At 45.6% G+C, this 25,423-nt stretch overlaps 3 protein-coding genes and 2 long non-coding RNA genes across 8 annotated transcripts; 2 read left to right on the forward strand and 3 right to left on the reverse strand.

Moving 5' to 3' along the window:
* Positions 1-1,864: 1,864 nt before the first annotated feature.
* LOC120451113 lies at positions 1,865-5,815 on the reverse strand. Its single transcript, XM_039634527.2, has one exon. It carries the CDS (start codon positions 5,222-5,224, stop codon positions 1,865-1,867), a length of 3,360 nt encoding a protein of 1,119 aa, XP_039490461.1. The 5' UTR covers positions 5,225-5,815.
* A 232-nt stretch (positions 5,816-6,047) lies between these two features.
* On the forward strand, positions 6,048-11,414 carry LOC122756473. The gene is made up of 7 exons (XR_006356497.1): positions 6,048-6,289; positions 6,372-6,526; positions 6,586-7,102; positions 7,164-7,582; positions 7,699-8,601; positions 8,705-8,885; positions 11,312-11,414. It is a non-coding gene; the product is annotated as an uncharacterized LOC122756473 (long non-coding RNA).
* A 6,530-nt stretch (positions 11,415-17,944) lies between these two features.
* LOC120451124 lies at positions 17,945-18,837 on the reverse strand. The gene is made up of 2 exons (XM_039634542.2): positions 18,313-18,837; positions 17,945-18,234 (listed from the first exon to the last, which is right to left on the reverse strand). Exons 1-2 carry the CDS (start codon positions 18,457-18,459, stop codon positions 18,025-18,027), a joined length of 357 nt encoding a protein of 118 aa, XP_039490476.1. The 5' UTR covers positions 18,460-18,837; the 3' UTR covers positions 17,945-18,024.
* A 3,237-nt stretch (positions 18,838-22,074) lies between these two features.
* Positions 22,075-23,411, forward strand: LOC120451127. 4 transcript variants are annotated; one of them, XR_005616352.2, is made up of 6 exons: positions 22,076-22,184; positions 22,258-22,456; positions 22,510-22,709; positions 22,765-22,967; positions 23,022-23,218; positions 23,274-23,411. It is a non-coding gene; the product is annotated as an uncharacterized LOC120451127 (long non-coding RNA). The 4 variants fall into 4 exon arrangements; XR_005616353.1 differs by having other exon boundaries at positions 22,075-22,184; positions 22,765-23,214; XR_005616350.2 differs by having other exon boundaries at positions 22,765-23,218.
* Positions 23,412-23,943: 532 nt separating this feature from the next.
* On the reverse strand, positions 23,944-25,077 carry LOC122756471. The gene is made up of 2 exons (XM_044006263.1): positions 24,280-25,077; positions 23,944-24,222 (listed from the first exon to the last, which is right to left on the reverse strand). The coding sequence occupies exons 1-2, from the start codon at positions 24,934-24,936 to the stop codon at positions 23,944-23,946; spliced, it is 936 nt and encodes a 311-aa protein (XP_043862198.1). The 5' UTR covers positions 24,937-25,077.
* Positions 25,078-25,423: the final 346 nt, after the last annotated feature.

Here is a 25,423-nt window from a genome sequence, read left to right on the forward strand (position 1 = left end):
GACCCTGGCTATTTGCTGCTCAGTTCCGTGCTCTTTTCTGAAGCCAAATTGGTGCAGTGGTATGGCTTTTTTGAATAGATCTACCCTGAAAAGTCTTTTTAGGAGTAGTCTTTCAAACATTTTAGAGAGTCCCGAGAGTAGACTAATCGGCCTGTATGACTTCGGCTCGTTTGAGCTTTTCCCTGGCTTCAGGATCATTTTTACCTGTGCATGTTTCCAGGCTTCAGGGTAGTATCCTAATCTAAGTATGGAGTTATAGATTAGGATAAGGTACAGGGTAGCTTTAGTCGGTAGGGTTTTTATGAGCTGGTTTGTTATAAGGTCTTTACCAGGTGCTTTGCTATTCTTTAAGTTTTTTATTTCTTCATTTAATTCGTTTAGCGTAATGGGTTGGTTATGGGGGTTTTTGTTTAGATTATGTCGTTCTGTTAGCATGCTTTCCTTAATTATTCTTAGTCCGGTGTTAACCTTATCTATGTGGTAATCAGGTACAATTTTATTTGGCTCGAATCTTCCTTCCAAGTGGGAGACAAACGCTTCTGTTGTCTCCTTAATTGTTTTAGTCCATTTAGGGCCTTTTTTGGTTTCTAATTTGAGGGGAAAGTTGGGTTGATTCATTTTTTTCCCTTCATCTAGCAGCCTCCAAATTTTCCTCATTCTGTCCGGGTTATTTGTGTCAATTCCTTCAATTTGCTCATTGATTCTCTTTTCTCTTAAGATTTTAATTGCTTTTTTAAGTCGATTTTCAGCTGCTTTTAGTTTAGTTTTGTCCTCGTTCGTTCTAGTAGCTTTAAAAATTCTACTTTGTATACGTTTTTCTTCCAGCAATCTGCTTGTGTTTTCGTCTAGTGTGAGCGTATGACTATTTCTGTTAGCTTGCCCATATCTTCTTCTGTGGTTATCAGGAATTCTTGGGGAGGGAGTTGATTCAGCAGCCGAGTCCTTGATGTTTTTAATAAAGATGTTTATGGCGTCATTTATGTCTTCTGCTACCCTTATCTCAGTGTTTAGAAGTATCTTCCTTTCTAGAACGTTCTTAAAGAGCTCAATGTTCGTTGTTTTCTTGAGGATATTGTTGTTTTGTTTTTGCAGGGAGATGGTTTTTATATCTAGGTTTATCTCAAGTAAGATGGGAAGATGGTCTGAGGATAGGTGTGCACTTGAGGAGATTCTTTTTTCATACCTGCCAAGCCGTTTACATATCGAGAAGTCTATTGCTGACGGGCTTTTCCTTGTATCGTGCGGGAAATGTGTAGCGCTGCCAGTCGCGACGATTTCAGCCATGGAGTCTGCTTGAATTGCATCGTAGAGTGCGGCGCCACGTTGGCAGGCGCGTATACAACCCCATTGTCTATGTTTTGCGTTCCAGTCGCCACATAGAATGAGCTTAGTCTGCCCTCCCATAGTTTTCTCAGCAAAATTGAGAACGTCAGTAAAATGGTGGGGCGACCAGCTTAGCGAAGGCGGACAGTAGACAGATGCTATTACAATCATTTCGCTGCGTCTGTTGTTTTCAGGCAGTAATACTATTGGGGCACTCTGTATGCATTCCTTTTCAATCGGTTCTAAGGCCATGTGGCGGAGACTACTGTTTACTATCGTGGCGACTCCTCCTCTCTTGCTAGAGGCAGGATTTTGGGCTAAGTATGTGAAATATCCTGGCAGCTCTAGTTTGGTAGAATTGTTGTCTAGTCTAGTTTCGGTGACTATGATTATGTGGGCATCAATATTTAGAATGAACAGCTTAAGCTCATCTATTTTATTGTTGATCCCACCAGCATTCCAGAAAGCGATTTTAAGGATGTCCCTGTTGCACTCCCGAGTCATAGGAGACGTCACTTTCTGATGTTACTAGAAAGAGCATTTAAACGAAGATTGGATCTCGGAAAGGATTTTTTGGAGACTTTGGACAGTCTTTTCCTTGGCTTAGTAGGCGGGTGACGATTTCAAGAAGGTTGTTGAGCTTCTTTTCCATCCCTTCAATGCGATTTAAAAGGTATTGCTCCCCACTCACCTCCTTAGATTCGTCATTAGGAATATTTTGTGCTAATGGTGGTGGGCGGAAATGAGTGAGATGGGTGTTGGCCGGGTTTAGGGCGCTATTTGGGTTTTTTCTGCTTTCTTCTAGAGAGGCCAAGACCTTTTTGCTAGTTGTCGGCGGGCTTGTCTCATTCCTCGGTTTTCTGTCCAATGTCCTGATTCTGTTTAAGCGTTTATTTATAGATAGATTCCTTTGCGATATCTTCTTTCCTTGGATTCTTTTGGCAGGTAGTTTTGTGTTGTTTACTAATGTGCGAGGGAGGGGGTGTGTGTAGGGCTGCTTATTGAGGGGCGTCTGAATGTGGGTGGGTTTTGGGTAGGGATGTTTATTGCGGGGGGTCTGAAGGTGGGTGGGTTGTGAGTGAAGGGATTGCATTTTGTTGATAGATAGTCTTTGCTTTGCTTCTTGGAAAACAGGACATCCTTTATAGCTGCTAACGTGGCTTCCATTGCAGTTTGCACAAGTAGCCGGAAGGTTTTTGGGTTTGGTGCATGAGACCGTGGCGTGCAGCTGGCCACATTTCATACATTTAAACGGGTTTCTGCAATAATTTTTTGTGTGTCCAAAGCATTGGCAGCGATGGCATTGTGTAGGATCCTTCGATACCCGTTTCCTTTCAACCTTGACCGTTTGTCCTCCAAGGGATTTTATTAGCAGGACCTTAAGATGGCTGCCGTCAGCCTTGGGTACAACCTCAACCTCATGGATGCGCATAGGATTTCTCGTGTCCCTAAACTGCATTGCCCTGATAAATTTTGTAGCTATACCGATGTCTTGAAGTTGGCTTTCAATCCATTTGGTCGGGGTTGACTGGTGGAGGTGCCTAATTACAATTTGGAAGCCCTTTGCACTCTTTGGCTGGTGAGAGTGTAGGGGAATGTTTGCTTCAAGGAGGACATTCTGAATTGCATTGTAGGCGTCCATCGTTTTAGCCTGGATTCTAATATTGTTGCCAAGTTCAGACTTGGTAGTAAAGCTATTTACCCCGGCTTTATAGTTTAGTTTTTCTATTAGCGGGATAATCTGCTGTATATTGGACAGGAAGATTGATGGTGGTTTTCTGCTAGCTGGAACAGTTTTCCAGGGCGGTAGGTCGGGATCGGCTGCTGCGTTTGAGGGACTTATTGCTGGAGCTGTGTCCATTTCAGCTGACTTCTGCAGGGATTCTCTTCTCGAGTCTTGCCGAATCTTAATAGCTGCTTTGCTTTTGAATAAGGGTGTTTCAGAGAGTAGGTTTGTGACCCCCAGATCATCATCAGAGAAGTCGTCGCGTATTCTAACCTTTTTGTTAGAGGTTTGAAGTAGGCCTTCATCAAGACAGTCCCCACGGCGCTTCCCAGGAGTTTTAGGAGAAATCAGTGTTTTATTTAGATTTTTTCTAGCTGCAGTCGGAGGGCGTCCGAGGGCGGCAGAGTCATGTTTTGCTTGAGGGGGATTTTGCATTGGAGTTGGTGAGCGTTTTGCATTTTCTCTAATCAGCTCTGCAAAAGTTTTGACAGGAAAAATATTCTGAGTAGCTGTGGGTTTGTCTGTGTAAGTGACAGCACTGATTGCTGGGCTTGGGTTTGTGTCTTGGGCGGCATGCAATGCGTTTATGGCGGGCTTTATTGGTTTTGTCTGGCGTGAGTATGTGTGGGAGGGAGAAGCTGCTTTTGCGGTTTTTAATGCTTTGGTTGCATTGGTGTCGTTATATTGTGTGGGTATGTTTATATGTGTTTTGGCGGGAATAAAGTTTTGTGATGCTGTGTGTTTGTTTGTGTGGGTGAGTGTCTTGGCTGCTATGCTTGTTATTTGCTTCTGGGAGAGGGGTGAGGGGCTTAAAGCGGGCTGTGTTGGCTTGGTTTCACTTAGGTGTGAGTGTGGGGAGAGAATTAATTTAGCGGTTTTTGATGCTGTGGCTGCACTAGTGTCGTTATGTTGTGTGGGTGAGTTAATGTGTGTTTTGGCGGAAAAGAGATTTTGTGATGCTGTGTTTTTGTGTTTGTCTGTATGGGTGTGTGTCCCGGCTGTTTCGCTTGTGATTTGCTTTTGTGTGAGGGGTGAAATGTTTTTGGCGGGCTGTGTTGGCTTGGTTTCACTTTGGTGTGAGTGTGAAGAGAAATTTATTTTAGCGGTTTTTGATGCTTTGGTTGCATTAGTGTCATTATATTGTGTGGGGGAGTTTATATGTGTTTTGGCGGGAACTAGGTTTTGTGATGCTATGAGTTTGTCTGTGTGGGTGAGTGTCTCGGCTGCTTTGTTTGCAATAGGCTTTTGGGTGCGGGGTGAGGGGTCTTTGGCGGGCTGTGTTGGCTTGGTTTCACGTAGGTGTAACTGTGTAGAAATTATTTTGGCGGTTTTTGATGCTTTGGTTGCATTAATGTCGTCATCTTGTGTAGGTGTGTCTACATGTGTTTTGTCGGGTAGATTTTTCTGTGTTACTGTAATTTTGTCTGTGTAGCTAAGAGTTTTGGGTGCTGAGTTTGTGCTTAATTCTTTGGAAGGGGGCGAGGGTTTGGCGGGCTTTATCTGTGTGTGTGTGGGAGAAATTATTCTAGCTGTTTTAGCTGCTTTCAATGTATTGAATGCACTGGCGTCATCTTCTTGTGTAGGCGTGTCTACATGTGTTAGTGGCGAGGAAGTGCTAAAATTCTTGATAATGGAAATGGGGAAGGGGCTATTGGCAGGCTTTTTTTCATTGGCTTCTGTGGTATTAGCAGTATTTCCGCATTTATCAACAAATAAAGGATCTGGCAATATGGTATTTTTATTTTCATTTAATACAATATTTTCAAAATCGTAAGATTTCATGTCAGCTTTTGGGTTGTGTAGGCTTCTTCTTACTATGGTGGTTTCGTTTGACGTTGGCGTGGTGTCCAGCGATGAGACTATAATTGACGGCGGCGACGAAGGTTGGTTACTATCATCCGACGAGATAGATAGTACTGTTGCCCATCCTTCATTTATGTCTCCATTATGGCCGTCCATTTTGTTGTTGCGTTTCGTGTTTTTCACTTTAAATAGCTGCTGCACAGGCGCCACTGCCGGGTTAAAAAAGCTACTGACTTGCCGATTTGTGTTCGGAGCGAAGGCGGGCTGTTGGACTTCGATAAATCGACAGGAAAAAACACGGCTGGTACTCGATGTTATAGTATTTTTAACCACCTGATTGTTATCGATATCCCGCGAAGCTTTTACCGGCATCGGTAGCTGGTCTCACACTCCGATTTAAATTTGGAGCGTTGGCGGGCTGTTTGACTTCGATTAATCGGAAGGAAAAAAAAAAAAAAAAAAAAACATGGTTGGTACTCGATGTTCTAATATTTTTACCGCCAAATTGTTATCGATATACCGCGAAGCTTTTAACGGCTTCGGTATCTGGTCTCACACTCCGATTTATGTTTTGAGCGTTGGCGGGCTATTGGGCTTCGATATATCGGCAGGAAAAACATGTCTGGTACTCGATGTTCTAGCATTTTAACCGCCAAATTGTTATCGATGTCCCGCGACGCGTTTCCCGGTATTGTTGGCATTATCGGTAGCTGGTCCCACAACTCCTAGGCAAGAAGCGTGTGTAAATTGTGTAAGTGATTAAATGTGTTATAGTTTTGAGCAGTAATTAACAATATTATTGTTGCTTTCAGTGTCGTTGCTCACAACGCCGCTGCGGAGATGCCAGCATATAACAGGCAACGGCCCATCCGGACCGTCAACCCCAATGCATGCATTCCAACTGTGGCTGGCGAAAAGCATGCGGCGCAGTGTGACGTCATCAACAGGAAGAAGCCGGTTGGCCGTAAATGCAATTTTATACCAATCTGTGGGGGAAAAATTAATCAATACTTATTTTTTCCAGATCGGATTGTCGAATCATTTGCCGGTCCAATACGGTTTGGGCAGGGGCCAAGCTAGGAGTATGCCATCTGGCAGCTGCGGCAAAACATTGCCTTCTGCTAATTCCGCCGTTGCTGTTTTAGCTGCTAGTGAGTGTGTCACCGCCTACATGAGCCGAAGAGCCGAGGCTGGCGCCAGTTTGCATTTATGAGCCGCTGCCGTTGCTGCTGCAGGCATCGGAGAGGTGGGCAGCGTAGGCCTGCTTCCATCTTCAGGCTGCTGTCCGTCGGATGACCGTCGTCTTCTCCATCTAACAAGCCCCTGTTACCGGCCAGGGCCAGGCGAGGAGTACGGGACGTCTGAAAGTGCCGATGGTTTTTGCTGAGGATCCATTTCCTGCTACCGGTGCCGCTGGTGTTGTTGCTGCTGTTGCTGGTGAGTGTGTCGCCGCCTGATGCATTTCAACACACAAAATGTATTAGAAGGGGAGAAACTAATCCAGTCTTCTTTCTTCCAGGGTGACAAGCCACTGTTTGCTGGCACGTGATGATTGACCAGGTGCCAAGAAGAAGTCAAGTCGCAGGGAATTGTCAAAGGCCAAAAACACCCTCTGCTGCCGATGCTGAGGGCATCGGTGCTGATGTTGCTGCTGCTGCACAGTGAGTCGTTCAGGTGAGGGCTGGCGTCAGTGTTCGCAATTTGGACGTCTGTATCTTCTGCTGTTATTTCAGGATTTACTGTTCTTATTGCATGGCAAGCCTGTTGCCGCCGGCCGAAAGGACGCGCATTGGTGTCTCCAGTGTCTTCGCCCAGGCCTTCAGCCGGCTCCTGCCAAGCGTTTCAGACGGTCCCTGTGAAAGCCGCTGGTGCGCTGCATCATACAGCAGTTGAATTGGAGTTGTTTTGGACACAGCCATGCAGACGCCGCTGACCCTGCTGGCGCTGTTGTTGCTGCCGCTGATGTTATGCTGTTCCAGTCTCTCCTCATTCATCTGGTTCGCAAAGCCCTGACGCTGCGTATGCGACCCCTGGTGCTGCTTCCCATGCTTCAGTAACTTCTCCTCCAGCTTATTGTTGGTGGGCGTGCATCGGGGGCGGATCCTCAAGTTTCCGGCGCTTCAGTCTCCACATCCGGGCTTTCAGAGAGGGCTTTTGTTGTTGCTTTTGCCGGCCTTGCTTCTGCTGATTGCTGTAGCTGCTGCCATTGTGGGCTAGACCTGTTTCTGCTGCTGTTGTTGTGTCGTGGAGGTTTGGTGAGAGAGATTGTAAGGAATGGAAAGAAAACTAATACATATTCTCTTTCTTTCAGGGAGGAGCGCTGATGAGGCGTCAGATGCAGCAGCAAATGGAGCCGTGAAAGCAGAAATACCGCAGGCGCTAAAGCCCCCGGTTGGAAAGGAAGAATGCGCCGCAGTCCCGCGTCTTCAACAGGAATACGCCAGTTTGCCACGAGTGATGATCCTGCTTGCGGTTCCTTTGCTGCGGCAGTTTCTGCTTTTGGGGCAAACATACACAGCATGCTGTTCAAGGCGCTATTCCGGCCACCGGATTTACGACGCCCCGCTTCTGCGTAGGCATACGCTGCCGGATCCTCCAGTTAATGGCGCTTCAGACCCCTAATGCAGGGCTTCCGGATTGGTGGACGTGGGCGGCATGTTGTTCTTCACCCTGTCGTGCTTCTGCTCGGTGCCGTTTCTGGCCTTGCCGGGATTATTGCTGTCGCATTAGGTGAGCCAAGCAGCTGCAAGTCGTCTGCTGCCGATGTTGTTGTAGTTGCTGCTGTTGGTGAGAAGGGTCGTAAGCTGAAGGGGAGAAATTAATCCGTGCTTCCTTCCTTATTCCAGGACGAAACGCCGGGAAAATTTGTCGGTCCAGTACAATTTGCCTGACCCCGAACGAGGAGTCGGGTCGTCGGAGAATGCCGAAAGGCTTCTGCTACAAAGTCTCTTCCTGCTGTTGCTGACGCTGTATGCTGTTCCCGCTGCTCGCTAGTGAGTGCATCGCCGCATCAAGATCTCGCTCAGCATGGGGGAGCTGATTAGCACGATGCCGCATATATGCCATGATGTGAGCTTCCCATCTGTGGCTGGAGGGAAAAAATCGCCGCAGTCCAGCGTCATCTGCATGAAGGCGCCGGTTGTCCAGGAAAGAAATTTAATCCAATAGCTAAAGGGAAAAAAAAAAAAAAAAACTAATCCATGCTTATTTCTTTTTTTTTCCAGAGCGAGTCTCCAGGGGCCAAGCGAGGAGTCTGGTCGTCGGAAGTTGCCAGATGGAATCTGCTGCGAAACATTATGCTGCTGCTGCCAATATTGTTGTTGTTGCTGCATGCTGGACTGCATGCACCATTGTTGCTGCATGGCAAGCATGTTGCCCCCGGTCAACCAGCTGAGCGTGATTGAAATGTTGCTGATGACGCCGTCTCATGGCCAAGCATTGCAGGCAGTCCTCATAAGCGCGACCGCCGCGTCGGCATAACACCGCCAAAAGGACCGATTGCTAAGATGGACTCGGTCACGCAGGGGGCGCCGACCCTACTGCCGCTGTCGTTGTTGCTTTTGGGGCAAAAGCGCGCCTCACACTAGAGCCCCGCCTCCTCAGGAAGACCGGATTTGCCATGCCGGCGTTGGGCTCAGGGTCATACAGGCCTACAGAAATGGTGGGTGTGGGCGGCGAAATGTTCAGCACACCACCAGGCCTCCTCCTCAACTGATTCTGGTCTTGCTGCTGCTGTTGTTGCTGACTTGGTGAGCTAATGCTTTTGTCAGTCGCCCGATGCGCTGTTGCTGTTGTTGTGATTTAGTTTATGAGAAAAGGAAAGTGAATTAAAACATGTTATCTCTCTTTTAGGTTGGAGCGCTGGTGTGTCGCCCAATACGGCAGCAGATGGATCCATAAGGAGCCAATAAGGCGGAAAGACCGCAGTCGCAAGTCCCTCGGTTGGAAAGTAAAGATGGATTTTCAATAGCGTCAGGAGAAATGATTTGAGAACGCAGCTTGTGCCATGCAGGCATAATTATTTTGTTAACCAGTAGGTGATTAGTTAAGTTAATTTTACCATAATATATATAAGCAGATTTCCCTTTTTATGTAACCTGTAACTTAGCCTTTAGCCTTTTTATATTTCTTTCCTCTCTTTTCAATATTTTGCCACCCCTTCCGCCAGTTTTGATTATTTCTGCCTTCTGCTCCTGTCCTGGTTTGTTTTGATTTAATTTTAGTCCCCTTCATAGTCGGGTAGGATTATTCGTTGTACATTTAATGGTTGCCCTCTGAATTTTTCTATAACTTCCTGCCTGGTTAGGTCGCCCTTTCTATATTGTTTATTATATCGGTTTATTTCCAATTCGCACCATCTATCTGGAGGCCACTTTTGGTTTTCCCTTTCTCTTTTTTCCCTTTCTTCCTGTTTTTTTATTCTTTTGAGCTCTTCCTCCTCTTCCTCTAGTCTCAGCAAGGTGGGGAGTTCAGTTAGATGCATTTGTCTTATTTTCTCTCTCTCGCTACGCTTTTTTACGGTTCTGCAGTCATCTATATCAGGGATTTTTAAGAGTTTAGGTGAGAGGGTAAGTCCAGTCTGCTTTTGCGTGATATGATCATTTGTCATTTTAAAGTACCTCTGCCTGCTTCTTTCTAGTCTGTTCGGGATATAGTGCCTAGAGAGAATCCTGCGAACAGCTATATTTGGGTGCGATTTTATAGTTTCTGAGAACCTGTGCATAGCCTGTTGATAGAATTCTTCTACTGTTTTGACGCCAAAAAGGTCCCTTATAGTTTGGTTTCTCGTATATCTTCCCGCTCTACATATGTCTCTTATTTTTCTGTTTTCCTCAACCTGGACCCTCCTTATCTGTGCATCTGTCACAAGGGGACCCCAAGCTGCTATGGCATACTGCCATATTGGTGATAAAACTGATTTAAGGATCAGTATCTTAGTTTTAGTAGGGAGTTTACTTCTTCCGTTTAGGATCCATGTCAATTTTCTGTAGGCTGTAGAGTATTTACCCAATAGCTTTGTGACGTGAGAGCTAAGGGTTAGCTTGCTATCAAGGGTTACGCCAAGGTATGATTGCTTGCTTTCCTTCTTTATTGTTTGACCCTTGATCTTCACATTCATTGAGTTTGTAGGTAAGTCGTTTTTTAATGTAAAAATGACATGTCCGGTTTTAGCAGCGTTTACTGAGATACCCCATTTGTCCGCCCAGTCCGAAAATGTCTTGAGGTAGTTTTCGTTGTTTCTTGTGGCGGCAGTTGCTAGTGTGTCTGAGCTGAGGACTATAGTGTCGTCTGCGTATGTTGAGAGCATAATTCTTTGTGTTGGTGAAGGGCGGTAGATATATGGGAGGGGCATGTCAGAGGAGAAGATAGAGTAAAGTAGTGGTCCGAGATTGCTTCCTTGAGGCACTCCTGCGCCTATTTGTCCTGTTCTCGAAGTCTCTCCTGCTTGGTCTTTAACTTCGAACGTTCTATTTGTAAGGTAGCTCTCCAGTATAATGTATAGGTTGTAAGGTAGGATCTTAGCTAATTTAAGTAAAAGGCCTTCGTGCCATACCCTATCAAAGGCCTCAGAGATGTCAAGGAAAACCGCTGAGCAGTATTCCTTCCGCTCGAAGGCCTCGAGGATGAACTGGGTGACCCTGGCTATTTGCTGCTCAGTTCCGTGCTCTTTTCTGAAGCCAAATTGGTGCAGTGGTATGGCTTTTTTGAATAGATCTACCCTGAAAAGTCTTTTTAGGAGTAGTCTTTCAAACATTTTAGAGAGTCCCGAGAGTAGACTAATCGGCCTGTATGACTTCGGCTCGTTTGAGCTTTTCCCTGGCTTCAGGATCATTTTTACCTGTGCATGTTTCCAGGCTTCAGGGTAGTATCCTAATCTAAGTATGGAGTTATAGATTAGGATAAGGTACAGGGTAGCTTTAGTCGGTAGGGTTTTTATGAGCTGGTTTGTTATAAGGTCTTTACCAGGTGCTTTGCTATTCTTTAAGTTTTTTATTTCTTCATTTAATTCGTTTAGCGTAATGGGTTGGTTATGGGGGTTTTTGTTTAGATTATGTCGTTCTGTTAGCATGCTTTCCTTAATTATTCTTAGTCCGGTGTTAACCTTATCTATGTGGTAATCAGGTACAATTTTATTTGGCTTGAATCTTCCTTCCAAGTGGGAGACAAACGCTTCTGTTGTCTTCTTAATTGTTTTAGTCCATTTAGGGCCTTTTTTGGTTTCTAATTTGAGGGGAAAGTTGGGTTGATTCATTTTTTCCCTTCATCTAGCAGCCTCCAAATTTTCCTCATTCTGTCCGGGTTATTTGTGTCAATTCCTTCAATTTGCTCATTGATTCTCTTTTCTCTTAAGATTTTAATTGCTTTTTTAAGTCGATTTTCAGCTGCTTTTAGTTTAGTTTTGTCCTCGTTCGTTCTAGTAGCTTTAAAAATTCTACTTTGTATACGTTTTTCTTCCAGCAATCTGCTTGTGTTTTCGTCTAGTGTGAGCGTATGACTATTTCTGTTAGCTTGCCCATATCTTCTTCTGTGGTTATCAGGAATTCTTGGGGAGGGAGTTGATTCAGCAGCCGAGTCCTTGATGTTTTTAATAAAGATGTTTATGGCGTCATTTATGTCTTCTGCTACCCTTATCTCAGTGTTTAGAAGTATCTTCCTTTCTAGAACGTTCTTAAAGAGCTCAATGTTCGTTGTTTTCTTGAGGATATTGTTGTTTTGTTTTTGCAGGGAGATGGTTTTTATATCTAGGTTTATCTCAAGTAAGATGGGAAGATGGTCTGAGGATAGGTGTGCACTTGAGGAGATTCTTTTTTCATACCTGCCAAGCCGTTTACATATCGAGAAGTCTATTGCTGACGGGCTTTTCCTTGTATCGTGCGGGAAATGTGTAGCGCTGCCAGTCGCGACGATTTCAGCCATGGAGTCTGCTTGAATTGCATCGTAGAGTGCGGCGCCACGTTGGCAGGCGCGTATACAACCCCATTGTCTATGTTTTGCGTTCCAGTCGCCACATAGAATGAGCTTAGTCTGCCCTCCCATAGTTTTCTCAGCAAAATTGAGAACGTCAGTAAAATGGTGGGGCGACCAGCTTAGCGAAGGCGGACAGTAGACAGATGCTATTACAATCATTTCGCTGCGTCTGTTGTTTTCAGGCAGTAATACTATTGGGGCACTCTGTATGCATTCCTTTTCAATCGGTTCTAAGGCCATGTGGCGGAGACTACTGTTTACTATCGTGGCGACTCCTCCTCTCTTGCTAGAGGCAGGATTTTGGGCTAAGTATGTGAAATATCCTGGCAGCTCTAGTTTGGTAGAATTGTTGTCTAGTCTAGTTTCGGTGACTATGATTATGTGGGCATCAATATTTAGAATGAACAGCTTAAGCTCATCTATTTTATTGTTGATCCCACCAGCATTCCAGAAAGCGATTTTAAGGATGTCCCTGTTGCACTCCCGAGTCATAGGAGACGTCACTTTCTGATGTTACTAGAAAGAGCATTTAAACGAAGATTGGATCTCGGAAAGGATTTTTTGGAGACTTTGGACAGTCTTTTCCTTGGCTTAGTAGGCGGGTGACGATTTCAAGAAGGTTGTTGAGCTTCTTTTCCATCCCTTCAATGCGATTTAAAAGGTATTGCTCCCCACTCACCTCCTTAGATTCGTCATTAGGAATATTTTGTGCTAATGGTGGTGGGCGGAAATGAGTGAGATGGGTGTTGGCCGGGTTTAGGGCGCTATTTGGGTTTTTTCTGCTTTCTTCTAGAGAGGCCAAGACCTTTTTGCTAGTTGTCGGCGGGCTTGTCTCATTCCTCGGTTTTCTGTCCAATGTCCTGATTCTGTTTAAGCGTTTATTTATAGATAGATTCCTTTGCGATATCTTCTTTCCTTGGATTCTTTTGGCAGGTAGTTTTGTGTTGTTTACTAATGTGCGAGGGAGGGGGTGTGTGTAGGGCTGCTTATTGAGGGGCGTCTGAATGTGGGTGGGTTTTGGGTAGGGATGTTTATTGCGGGGGGTCTGAAGGTGGGTGGGTTGTGAGTGAAGGGATTGCATTTTGTTGATAGATAGTCTTTGCTTTGCTTCTTGGAAAACAGGACATCCTTTATAGCTGCTAACGTGGCTTCCATTGCAGTTTGCACAAGTAGCCGGAAGGTTTTTGGGTTTGGTGCATGAGACCGTGGCGTGCAGCTGGCCACATTTCATACATTTAAACGGGTTTCTGCAATAATTTTTTGTGTGTCCAAAGCATTGGCAGCGATGGCATTGTGTAGGATCCTTCGATACCCGTTTCCTTTCAACCTTGACCGTTTGTCCTCCAAGGGATTTTATTAGCAGGACCTTAAGATGGCTGCCGTCAGCCTTGGGTACAACCTCAACCTCATGGATGCGCATAGGATTTCTCGTGTCCCTAAACTGCATTGCCCTGATAAATTTTGTAGCTATACCGATGTCTTGAAGTTGGCTTTCAATCCATTTGGTCGGGGTTGACTGGTGGAGGTGCCTAATTACAATTTGGAAGCCCTTTGCACTCTTTGGCTGGTGAGAGTGTAGGGGAATGTTTGCTTCAAGGAGGACATTCTGAATTGCATTGTAGGCGTCCATCGTTTTAGCCTGGATTCTAATATTGTTGCCAAGTTCAGACTTGGTAGTAAAGCTATTTACCCCGGCTTTATAGTTTAGTTTTTCTATTAGCGGGATAATCTGCTGTATATTGGACAGGAAGATTGATGGTGGTTTTCTGCTAGCTGGAACAGTTTTCCAGGGCGGTAGGTCGGGATCGGCTGCTGCGTTTGAGGGACTTATTGCTGGAGCTGTGTCCATTTCAGCTGACTTCTGCAGGGATTCTCTTCTCGAGTCTTGCCGAATCTTAATAGCTGCTTTGCTTTTGAATAAGGGTGTTTCAGAGAGTAGGTTTGTGACCCCCAGATCATCATCAGAGAAGTAGCTGTGGGTTTGTCTGTGTAAGTGACAGCACTGATTGCTGGGCTTGGGTTTGTGTCTTGGGCGGCATGCAATGTGTTTATGGCGGGCTTTATTGGTTTTGTCTGGCGTGAGTATGTGTGGGAGGGAGAAGCTGCTTTTGCGGTTTTTAATGCTTTGGTTGCATTGGTGTCGTTATATTGTGTGGGTATGTTTATATGTGTTTTGGCGGGAATAAAGTTTTGTGATGCTGTGTGTTTGTTTGTGTGGGTGAGTGTCTTGGCTGCTATGCTTGTTATTTGCTTCTGGGAGAGGGGTGAGGGGCTTAAAGCGGGCTGTGTTGGCTTGGTTTCACTTAGGTGTGATTGTGGGGAGAGAATTAATTTAGCGGTTTTTGATGCTGTGGCTGCACTAGTGTCGTTATGTTGTGTGGGTGAGTTAATGTGTGTTTTGGCGGAAAAGAGATTTTGTGATGCTGTGTTTTTGTGTTTGTCTGTATGGGTGTGTGTCCCGGCTGTTTCGCTTGTGATTTGCTTTTGTGTGAGGGGTGAAATGTTTTTGGCGGGCTGTGTTGGCTTGGTTTCACTTTGGTGTGAGTGTGAAGAGAAATTTATTTTAGCGGTTTTTGATGCTTTGGTTGCATTAGTGTCATTATATTGTGTGGGGGAGTTTATATGTGTTTTGGCGGGAACTAGGTTTTGTGATGCTATGAGTTTGTCTGTGTGGGTGAGTGTCTCGGCTGCTTTGTTTGCAATAGGCTTTTGGGTGCGGGGTGAGGGGTCTTTGGCGGGCTGTGTTGGCTTGGTTTCACGTAGGTGTAACTGTGTAGAAATTATTTTGGCGGTTTTTGATGCTTTGGTTGCATTAATGTCGTCATCTTGTGTAGGTGTGTCTACATGTGTTTTGTCGGGTAGATTTTTCTGTGTTACTGTAATTTTGTCTGTGTAGCTAAGGGTTTTGGGTGCTGAGTTTGTGCTTAATTCTTTGGAAGGGGGCGAGGGTTTGGCGGGCTTTATCTGTGTGTGTGTGGGAGAAATTATTCTAGCTGTTTTAGCTGCTTTCAATGTATTGAATGCACTGGCGTCATCTTCTTGTGTAGGCGTGTCTACATGTGTTAGTGGCGAGGAAGTGCTAAAATTCTTGATAATGGAAATGGGGAAGGGGCTATTGGCAGGCTTTTTTTCATTGGCTTCTGTGGTATTAGCAGTATTTCCGCATTTATCAACAAATAAAGGATCTGGCAATATGGTATTTTTATTTTCATTTAATACAATATTTTCAAAATCGTAAGATTTCATGTCAGCTTTTGGGTTGTGTAGGCTTCTTCTTACTATGGTGGTTTCGTTTGACGTTGGCGTGGTGTCCAGCGATGAGACTATAATTGACGGCGGCGACGAAGGTTGGTTACTATCATCCGACGAGATAGATAGTACTGTTGCCCATCTTTCATTTATGTCTCCATTATGGCCGTCCATTTTGTTGTTGCGTTTCGTGTTTTTCACTTTAAATAGCTGCTGCACAGGCGCCACTGCCGGGTTAAAAAAGCTACTGACTTGCCGATTTGTGTTCGGAGCGAAGGCGGGCTGTTGGACTTCGATAAATCGACAGGAAAAAACACGGCTGGTACTCGATGTTATAGTATTTTTAACCACCTGATTGTTATCGATATCCCGCGAAGCTTTTACCGGCATCGGTAGCTGGTCTCACACTCCGATTTAAATTTGGAGCGTTGGCGGGCTGTTTGACTTCGATTAATCGGAAGGAAAAAAAAAAAAAAAAAACATGGTTGGTACTCGATGTTCTAATATTTTTACCGCCAAATTGTTATCGATATACCGCGAAGCTTTTAACGGCTTCGGTATCTGGTCTCACACTCCGATTTATGTTTTGAGCGTTGGCGGGCTATTGGGCTTCGATATATCGGCAGGAAAAACATGTCTGGTACTCGATGTTCTAGCATTTTAACCGCCAAATTGTTATCGATGTCCCGCGACGCGTTTCCCGGTATTGTTGGCATTATCGGTAGCTGGTCCCACAACTCCTAGGCAAGAAGCGTGTGTAAATTGTGTAAGTGATTAAATGTGTTATAGTTTTGAGCAGTAATTAACAATATTATTGTTGCTTTCAGTGTCGTTGCTCACAACGCCGCTGCGGAGATGCCAGCATATAACAGGCAACGGCCCATCCGGACCGTCAACCCCAATGCATGCATTCCAACTGTGGCTGGCGAAAAGCATGCGGCGCAGTGTGACGTCATCAACAGGAAGAAGCCGGTTGGCCGTAAATGCAATTTTATACCAATCTGTGGGGGAAAAATTAATCAATACTTATTTTTTCCAGATCGGATTGTCGAATCATTTGCCGGTCCAATACGGTTTGGGCAGGGGCCAAGCTAGGAGTATGCCATCTGGCAGCTGCGGCAAAACATTGCCTTCTGCTAATTCCGCCGTTGCTGTTTTAGCTGCTAGTGAGTGTGTCACCGCCTACATGAGCCCGAAGAGCCGAGGGCTGGCGCCAGTTTGCATTTATGAGCCGCTGCCGTTGCTGCTGCAGGCATCGGAGAGGTGGGCAGCGTAGGCCTGCTTCCATCTTCAGGCTGCTGTCCGTCGGATGACCGTCGTCTTCTCCATCTAACAAGCCCCTGTTACCGGCCAGGGCCAGGCGAGGAGTACGGGACGTCTGAAAGTGCCGATGGTTTTTGCTGAGGATCCATTTCCTGCTACCGGTGCCGCTGGTGTTGTTGCTGCTGTTGCTGGTGAGTGTGTCGCCGCCTGATGCATTTCAACACACAAAATGTATTAGAAGGGGAGAAACTAATCCAGTCTTCTTTCTTCCAGGGTGACAAGCCACTGTTTGCTGGCACGTGATGATTGACCAGGTGCCAAGAAGAAGTCAAGTCGCAGGGAATTGTCAAAGGCCAAAAACACCCTCTGCTGCCGATGCTGAGGGCATCGGTGCTGATGTTGCTGCTGCTGCACAGTGAGTCGTTCAGGTGAGGGCTGGCGTCAGTGTTCGCAATTTGGACGTCTGTATCTTCTGCTGTTATTTCAGGATTTACTGTTCTTATTGCATGGCAAGCCTGTTGCCGCCGGCCGAAAGGACGCGCATTGGTGTCTCCAGTGTCTTCGCCCAGGCCTTCAGCCGGCTCCTGCCAAGCGTTTCAGACGGTCCCTGTGAAAGCCGCTGGTGCGCTGCATCATACAGCAGTTGAATTGGAGTTGTTTTGGACACAGCCATGCAGACGCCGCTGACCCTGCTGGCGCTGTTGTTGCTGCCGCTGATGTTATGCTGTTCCAGTCTCTCCTCATTCATCTGGTTCGCAAAGCCCTGACGCTGCGTATGCGACCCCTGGTGCTGCTTCCCATGCTTCAGTAACTTCTCCTCCAGCTTATTGTTGGTGGGCGTGCATCGGGGGCGGATCCTCAAGTTTCCGGCGCTTCAGTCTCCACATCCGGGCTTTCAGAGAGGGCTTTTGTTGTTGCTTTTGCCGGCCTTGCTTCTGCTGATTGCTGTAGCTGCTGCCATTGTGGGCTAGACCTGTTTCTGCTGCTGTTGTTGTGTCGTGGAGGTTTGGTGAGAGAGATTGTAAGGAATGGAAAGAAAACTAATACATATTCTCTTTCTTTCAGGGAGGAGCGCTGATGAGGCGTCAGATGCAGCAGCAAATGGAGCCGTGAAAGCAGAAATACCGCAGGCGCTAAAGCCCCCGGTTGGAAAGGAAGAATGCGCCGCAGTCCCGCGTCTTCAACAGGAATACGCCAGTTTGCCACGAGTGATGATCCTGCTTGCGGTTCCTTTGCTGCGGCAGTTTCTGCTTTTGGGGCAAACATACACAGCATGCTGTTCAAGGCGCTATTCCGGCCACCGGATTTACGACGCCCCGCTTCTGCGTAGGCATACGCTGCCGGATCCTCCAGTTAATGGCGCTTCAGACCCCTAATGCAGGGCTTCCGGATTGGTGGACGTGGGCGGCATGTTGTTCTTCACCCTGTCGTGCTTCTGCTCGGTGCCGTTTCTGGCCTTGCCGGGATTATTGCTGTCGCATTAGGTGAGCCAAGCAGCTGCAAGTCGTCTGCTGCCGATGTTGTTGTAGTTGCTGCTGTTGGTGAGAAGGGTCGTAAGCTGAAGGGGAGAAATTAATCCGTGCTTCCTTCCTTATTCCAGGACGAAACGCCGGGAAAATTTGTCGATCCAGTACAATTTGCCTGACCCCGAACGAGGAGTCGGGTCGTCGGAGAATGCCGAAAGGCTTCTGCTACAAAGTCTCTTCCTGCTGTTGCTGACGCTGTATGCTGTTCCCGCTGCTCGCTAGTGAGTGCATCGCCGCATCAAGATCTCGCTCAGCATGGGGGAGCTGATTAGCACGATGCCGCATATATGCCATGATGTGAGCTTCCCATCTGTGGCTGGAGGGAAAAAATCGCCGCAGTCCAGCGTCATCTGCATGAAGGCGCCGGTTGTCCAGGAAAGAAATTTAATCCAATAGCTAAAGGGAAAAAAAAAAAAAAAAAACTAATCCATGCTTATTTCTTTTTTTTTCCAGAGCGAGTCTCCAGGGGCCAAGCGAGGAGTCTGGTCGTCGGAAGTTGCCAGATGGAATCTGCTGCGAAACATTATGCTGCTGCTGCCAATATTGTTGTTGTTGCTGCATGCTGGACTGCATGCACCATTGTTGCTGCATGGCAAGCATGTTGCCCCCGGTCAACCAGCTGAGCGTGATTGAAATGTTGCTGATGACGCCGTCTCATGGCCAAGCATTGCAGGCAGTCCTCATAAGCGCGACCGCCGCGTCGGCATAACACCGCCAAAAGGACCGATTGCTAAGATGGACTCGGTCACGCAGGGGGCGCCGACCCTACTGCCGCTGTCGTTGTTGCTTTTGGGGCAAAAGCGCGCCTCACACTAGAGCCCCGCCTCCTCAGGAAGACCGGATTTGCCATGCCGGCGTTGGGCTCAGGGTCATACAGGCCTACAGAAATGGTGGGTGTGGGCGGCGAAATGTTCAGCACACCACCAGGCCTCCTCCTCAACTGATTCTGGTCTTGCTGCTGCTGTTGTTGCTGACTTGGTGAGCTAATGCTTTTGTCAGTCGCCCGATGCGCTGTTGCTGTTGTTGTGATTTAGTTTATGAGAAAAGGAAAGTGAATTAAAACATGTTATCTCTCTTTTAGGTTGGAGCGCTGGTGTGTCGCCCAATACGGCAGCAGATGGATCCATAAGGAGCCAATAAGGCGGAAAGACCGCAGTCGCAAGTCCCTCGGTTGGAAAGTAAAGATGGATTTTCAATAGCGTCAGGAGAAATGATTTGAGAACGCAGCTTGTGCCATGCAGGCATAATTATTTTGTTAACCAGTAGGTGATTAGTTAAGTTAATTTTACCATAATATATATAAGCAGATTTCCCTTTTTATGTAACCTGTAACTTAGCCTTTAGCCTTTTTATATTTCTTTCCTCTCTTTTCAATATTTTGCCACCCCTTCCGCCAGTTTTGATTATTTCTGCCTTCTGCTCCTGTCCTGGTTTGTTTTGATTTAATTTTAGTCCCCTTCATAGTCGGGTAGGATTATTCGTTGTACATTTAATGGTTGCCCTCTGAATTTTTCTATAACTTCCTGCCTGGTTAGGTCGCCCTTTCTATATTGTTTATTATATCGGTTTATTTCCAATTCGCACCATCTATCTGGAGGCCACTTTGGTTTTCCCTTTCTCTTTTTTCCCTTTCTTCCTGTTTTTTTATTCTTTTGAGCTCTTCCTCCTCTTCCTCTAGTCTCAGCAAGGTGGGGAGTTCAGTTAGATGCATTTGTCTTATTTTCTCTCTCTCGCTACGCTTTTTTACGGTTCTGCAGTCATCTATATCAGGGATTTTTAAGAGTTTAGGTGAGAGGGTAAGTCCAGTCTGCTTTTGCGTGATATGATCATTTGTCATTTTAAAGTACCTCTGCCTGCTTCTTTCTAGTCTGTTCGGGATATAGTGCCTAGAGAGAATCCTGCGAACAGCTATATTTGGGTGCGATTTTATAGTTTCTGAGAACCTGTGCATAGCCTGTTGATAGAATTCTTCTACTGTTTTGACGCCAAAAAGGTCCCTTATAGTTTGGTTTCTCGTATATCTTCCCGCTCTACATATGTCTCTTATTTTTCTGTTTTCCTCAACCTGGACCCTCCTTATCTGTGCATCTGTCACAAGGGGACCCCAAGCTGCTATGGCATACTGCCATATTGGTGATAAAACTGATTTAAGGATCAGTATCTTAGTTTTAGTAGGGAGTTTACTTCTTCCGTTTAGGATCCATGTCAATTTTCTGTAGGCTGTAGAGTATTTACCCAATAGCTTTGTGACGTGAGAGCTAAGGGTTAGCTTGCTATCAAGGGTTACGCCAAGGTATGATTGCTTGCTTTCCTTCTTTATTGTTTGACCCTTGATCTTCACATTCATTGAGTTTGTAGGTAAGTCGTTTTTTAATGTAAAAATGACATGTCCGGTTTTAGCAGCGTTTACTGAGATACCCCATTTGTCCGCCCAGTCCGAAAATGTCTTGAGGTAGTTTTCGTTGTTTCTTGTGGCGGCAGTTGCTAGTGTGTCTGAGCTGAGGACTATAGTGTCGTCTGCGTATGTTGAGAGCATAATTCTTTGTGTTGGTGAAGGGCGGTAGATATATGGGAGGGGCATGTCAGAGGAGAAGATAGAGTAAAGTAGTGGTCCGAGATTGCTTCCTTGAGGCACTCCTGCGCCTATTTGTCCTGTTCTCGAAGTCTCTCCTGCTTGGTCTTTAACTTCGAACGTTCTATTTGTAAGGTAGTCTCCAGTATAATGTATAGGTTGTAAGGTAGGATCTTAGCTAATTTAAGTAAAAGGCCTTCGTGCCATACCCTATCAAAGGCCTCAGAGATGTCAAGGAAAACCGCTGAGCAGTATTCCTTCCGCTCGAAGGCCTCGAGGATGAACTGGGTGACCCTGGCTATTTGCTGCTCAGTTCCGTGCTCTTTTCTGAAGCCAAATTGGTGCAGTGGTATGGCTTTTTTGAATAGATCTACCCTGAAAAGTCTTTTTAGGAGTAGTCTTTCAAACATTTTAGAGAGTCCCGAGAGTAGACTAATCGGCCTGTATGACTTCGGCTCGTTTGAGCTTTTCCCTGGCTTCAGGATCATTTTTACCTGTGCATGTTTCCAGGCTTCAGGGTAGTATCCTAATCTAAGTATGGAGTTATAGATTAGGATAAGGTACAGGGTAGCTTTAGTCGGTAGGGTTTTTATGAGCTGGTTTTTTTGACGTTTCTGGTGAAAGTACGGAGACAGAATGATTTATTTCTGCCCCGCATCCACGCATTTATTTGCCTGTGATTACACAGAGTGCAATATCTAGGTACAATTATTTTCGTTTTTGAATTTGTACATTTGTGGGGATGAGTGTGAGGGTTGGACAGGTGTGGTAAGTATACATGGTTTGGTATTTTCTTACTTATAAACATTGCGTGGATGGTAACATTAACATATGGTTTTTGTTTGTTTACATTTTAGAGGTTTAGGAAATTTGCATTTGTCAATTAATTTAAGTTTTAAAATTTGTATTGTTTCTATTTTCAGATGCCCCCGCCAGAAGGACGGAAGCATCGAGCCTCAGGAGTCTTTGCCGGTGGGGAAAGGGAGTTGTTTGTCCCAGTTATTTGGAGCCGCAGGCTGCGCGCCAATTTTAAAAAGAGTTGGGCCAGCGTTTCTGGTATGTATTCATGGTGTAAATTTAAGCCGGCTGTCAAATGTGGTACTTTTTACCACCACAGCGGCCGTTATTTTGCGTTTGAGTATTCATTTTTGTTACAGCAATTTCACCAGTCGTCAGTGTTTTTATTTTCGTGTTTAGATCCCGCGCCGCCGTCAATTTAGGTTTTAGTTTGCAGGAGGCTGCCAACCCGCCCATGGGTCTCATCTCCAGCCGTCAAATGGTCCAAAGCGCAGTGGATTCCCGCGCCGCCGTCGTATTCCTAGGTCCAGGGAGTTGCTGCATTTCAGCTGGAGTTCTTCAATGCGTAGTGGATTCCCGCGTCGCCGTTTTATTCCAGGGTCCAGGGAGTTTCTGCACTTCAGCTGGAGTTCATCAATGTGTCGGCGAGAGCGTCGTCATTGCTTTGGAGTCACCAGGGTCGTCGCTTCTGTGGGTCGTCTCGCCAGGGAAAGGAGGCATCTTATGGACGCCGGGCCAAGATGCTTTGCTTTGGGCCGACGCTCGTAAATGTCCATGGAATTGGATGCAGAAAATTGGATTAGATAAGTATATCTATGTGTTTAGTTTTGTTTTGTCTGATTTTAGTTTTTGTCTTTTCTTTTGCAGGTCCAGATTGTCCAGGATTTTAAATTTGTCCGGTGGGATTTAAAAAGGAAAGCGATGCCATGGATTTATAAGAAGCATCGTTGGGGAGGTTCGTATATGTCAGTAGGTTTGTATATACATTTAGTGTTCTGTTGTTGTTAATTAATTATGTACTTTTTCAGGGATATTTTCATTATACCGCTACTATTATAAAGGTCGAATTTGAGGGTCACAATTTTGACCTTTTGCCGGGCCGGCAGCGCCACACCCAGAATTCAGAAGGGCGAGGGGGCATACCGACTTGGAAACGGCATCAAAACATTATACGTTTTTAATGTTTTAGGTGCCAAAACATCGTTTTCCGTTGCGCTGAGACGGGAGGTAGGAATTTGCATAGTTTACGCTTTTATTAGTTAATTTTGTTCTTTTTTCAGGGATGTTTACAGTATACTGTTGCTGCCAGGAAAAAAGTCGAATTTAGGGGTCATGCTTTTGACCTTTTGCCAGGCCAGCAGCGCCGCGCTTAGGATTCAGAAGGAAGAGGGGGCATCCTAGCATGGAAACGGCATCAAAAAATTATGCGTTTTTAATGTTTTAGTTGTCAAAAACTTCGTTTTTCGATTTCGTCTAGCAGGTGAGTTGTAGATTTCGTCGTTTTATGTTTTTATTAATTTGTTATTATTTTTCAGGGATATTGTCAGTGTTTTCGTTGCTGTCGGAAAAAGGTCGAATTCAAGGGTCATGATTTTGACCTTTTGCCGGGTCGGCAGTGCCTCACCCAGAATTCAGGAGGACGAGGGGGCATTCCAACATGGAAACGGCATCAAAACATTATACGTTTTTAATGTTTTAGGTGCCAATAACATCATTTTTCGTTGCGTCGAGTCGGGAAGTAGTAATTTGCGTGGTTTTACGCTTTTATTAATTTATTTTGTTCTTTTTCAAGGATGTTTTCAGTATACTGTTATTTCCAGGAAAAAAGACGAATCCAAGGGTCACGCTTTTGACCTTTTGCCAGGTCAGCAGCGCCGCGCTTAGGATTCAGAAGGACGAATGGGCATCCCAGCAAGGAAATGGCATCAAAACATTATGCGCTTTTAGTGTTTTAGTTTCCAAAACTTCGTTTTCCGTTGCGTCTAGTAGGTGAGTTGTAGATTTCGTCGTTTTATGCTTTTATTAATTTGTTATTCTTTTTCAGGGATATTATAATTGCTACCGGGAAAAAAAGTTGAATTCAGGGGTCACGATTTTGACCTTTTGCCGGGTCGGCAGCGCCGCACCAAGGGTCAATAAAATCGAGGGTGCTTCTTGACATGGGGACGGCATCAAAACTTTGTGCATTTTTATATATATTTTATATATTACACTGTTATATGTTTTGATTAAATTATTACAATCTTTAACGGAGATTTCGTCAATATTGCATTTCTGAGGGAAAAAAGTCAGTTTTAGCGGTTTCTATTTCGGCCTTTTGCCGGGTCGGCGGCACCATTCCTAGGGTCTGTGAAAACGTGGGGGAATCCCAATAAGGAAACAGCGTCAAAACATTGCATGTTTTTGTGTTCAAGGTGTCAAAAAGTTGGTTTGCCCATTTAGCCAAGTCGGGTCGTCTTTTGTCATCGAGTATGGCTTTCGGAGAGATTGCAGCTGCTGTTTTGGGACATTTCAAAGGAATTGCAGCAAAAAATTCAGATAAGTGACGTTGTGCATACTCTGCTGCAATGAGTCGACTTAAAATCATCATGTTTTAGCTGCGCGTTGATCCTTCTCCTGTCCATCAGCTTCCAGATTCGTCTATGCTGGTCCTAGTGGGTGGCATCCTTCACGTCTTCATCGTGGGGGTCAGCAGGAATACGTCGTCAAGAGGTTTATTCGTCCGGATTTCTTGCTTGTATAATTAAGGCCATTAATATATCAATTTTCTTTTCCAGATTGTCAACTCTATTTGCCAGTTTAATGACTGGGTCGTCGGGTTGGCTATTTTCTGGAAGAGTGTTGATATTTTGTGGTGAGGGCGTTGTCTCCTTAACTATCTTTGGCTTCAGATTTGCCAAAGCAGCTCTACTCGTTGTCGGGGGGCTGTCGTCTTTTCCCTGTTTGTGCTCCATAGCTTTTTCTACATTTTTTTGTTCCTTTCGAAGCCCGTTCTGGAATTTTTCCAGATGCCTTTGCGCTGGGTTTCTAGTCATATTTGGGGCCTTTACCTTGGGATTGGTCCTGCTATTTGTGGAGGCCTTGTTTGTACTCCGGCGCCATTTATTTAGGCGTTTTTGGATGGCAACTTCATGTGAGGAAAGGTGCGGTAGGTTTGGCCTACTATCCTTCACATTTTGCCGGAACGGGTTCATTGCAGACTTCCTGGCGGCTTCCTTTCGGGCTTCGGCCATTTCGGTACTATAGGGTAGTCGGGGGGTCTTGTTGAAAGGGGGGGGGGGCTGCCGTTCGTTATTGTTGCTTTTAGCGTCCATTATTGTCCTAATTTTGTGAAAATCTATTCTATTAACTGCTAATTTTTGCTTCTCTGCCTTATAGGCAGGGCACCCCTTATATGCGCTGATGTGGTTTCCTTGGCAGTTTGAACAGGTGGCGGGGGTTGATCTTGGCTTAGTGCACTCACTAGACCAATGCTGGCCAGCGCACTTCATGCACCTTGGGGGCTTCATACATGTGTTCCTAGCATGCCTGAAGCCCTGGCACCTGAAACACTGGACCGGTTCCCTCGTCCTGTTTTTCCTTTCTATTTCCACTTTTTGTCCGCCAAGCTGTTTGATGGAGAGGACCCGAAGGTGGCTTCCGTCCACGGCCGAGACAATTTCTATCTCATGCATCCGCATCGGGCCACCAGTTGCAGGATTTGTCATGTTCCTTGTGAACTTAGTCTGGAGGCCGAGCTTCTGCAGCTCGCTAGTGATCCACGAGCAAGGGGTAGAGGGGTGCAGGTGACGAATAACAACTCTGAAACCCCTTTCAGATTTATTCTGGTTTGAATAGAATGGGATACCACTTTTAGCTAGTATGTCTTTAATTGTTCTATGTGCAGTCAAGTCTTTCGCCTGAATAGTTACTCCATTTCCTATAGACGTTTTTGTTGTAAAACTGTCTACCCCTGCTGAGTAATTTAGCTTTTCCAGTAGTGGCACAATTTCCCTAACATTTTCTATATGAATAGGGGGGGCCCTGCGGCTCTGTGGCACTATTTGCCAAGGGGGCAGTTCGGTAGCCGAATTTTTAGGGGGAGGGGGGGCAATTTCAGTTTGCGCCAGTGCGCTGGGTGCAGTGGCCTTTTCACTCTCGACTGGGTAGCGGGGGGCTTTTATTTCCTCAACAATACTTTTGGCCGCCTTACTT

Source organism: Drosophila santomea, chromosome 3R (genome assembly GCF_016746245.2).
Source record: "Drosophila santomea strain STO CAGO 1482 chromosome 3R, Prin_Dsan_1.1, whole genome shotgun sequence".
Taxonomy (NCBI): Eukaryota; Metazoa; Arthropoda; class Insecta; order Diptera; family Drosophilidae; genus Drosophila; species Drosophila santomea.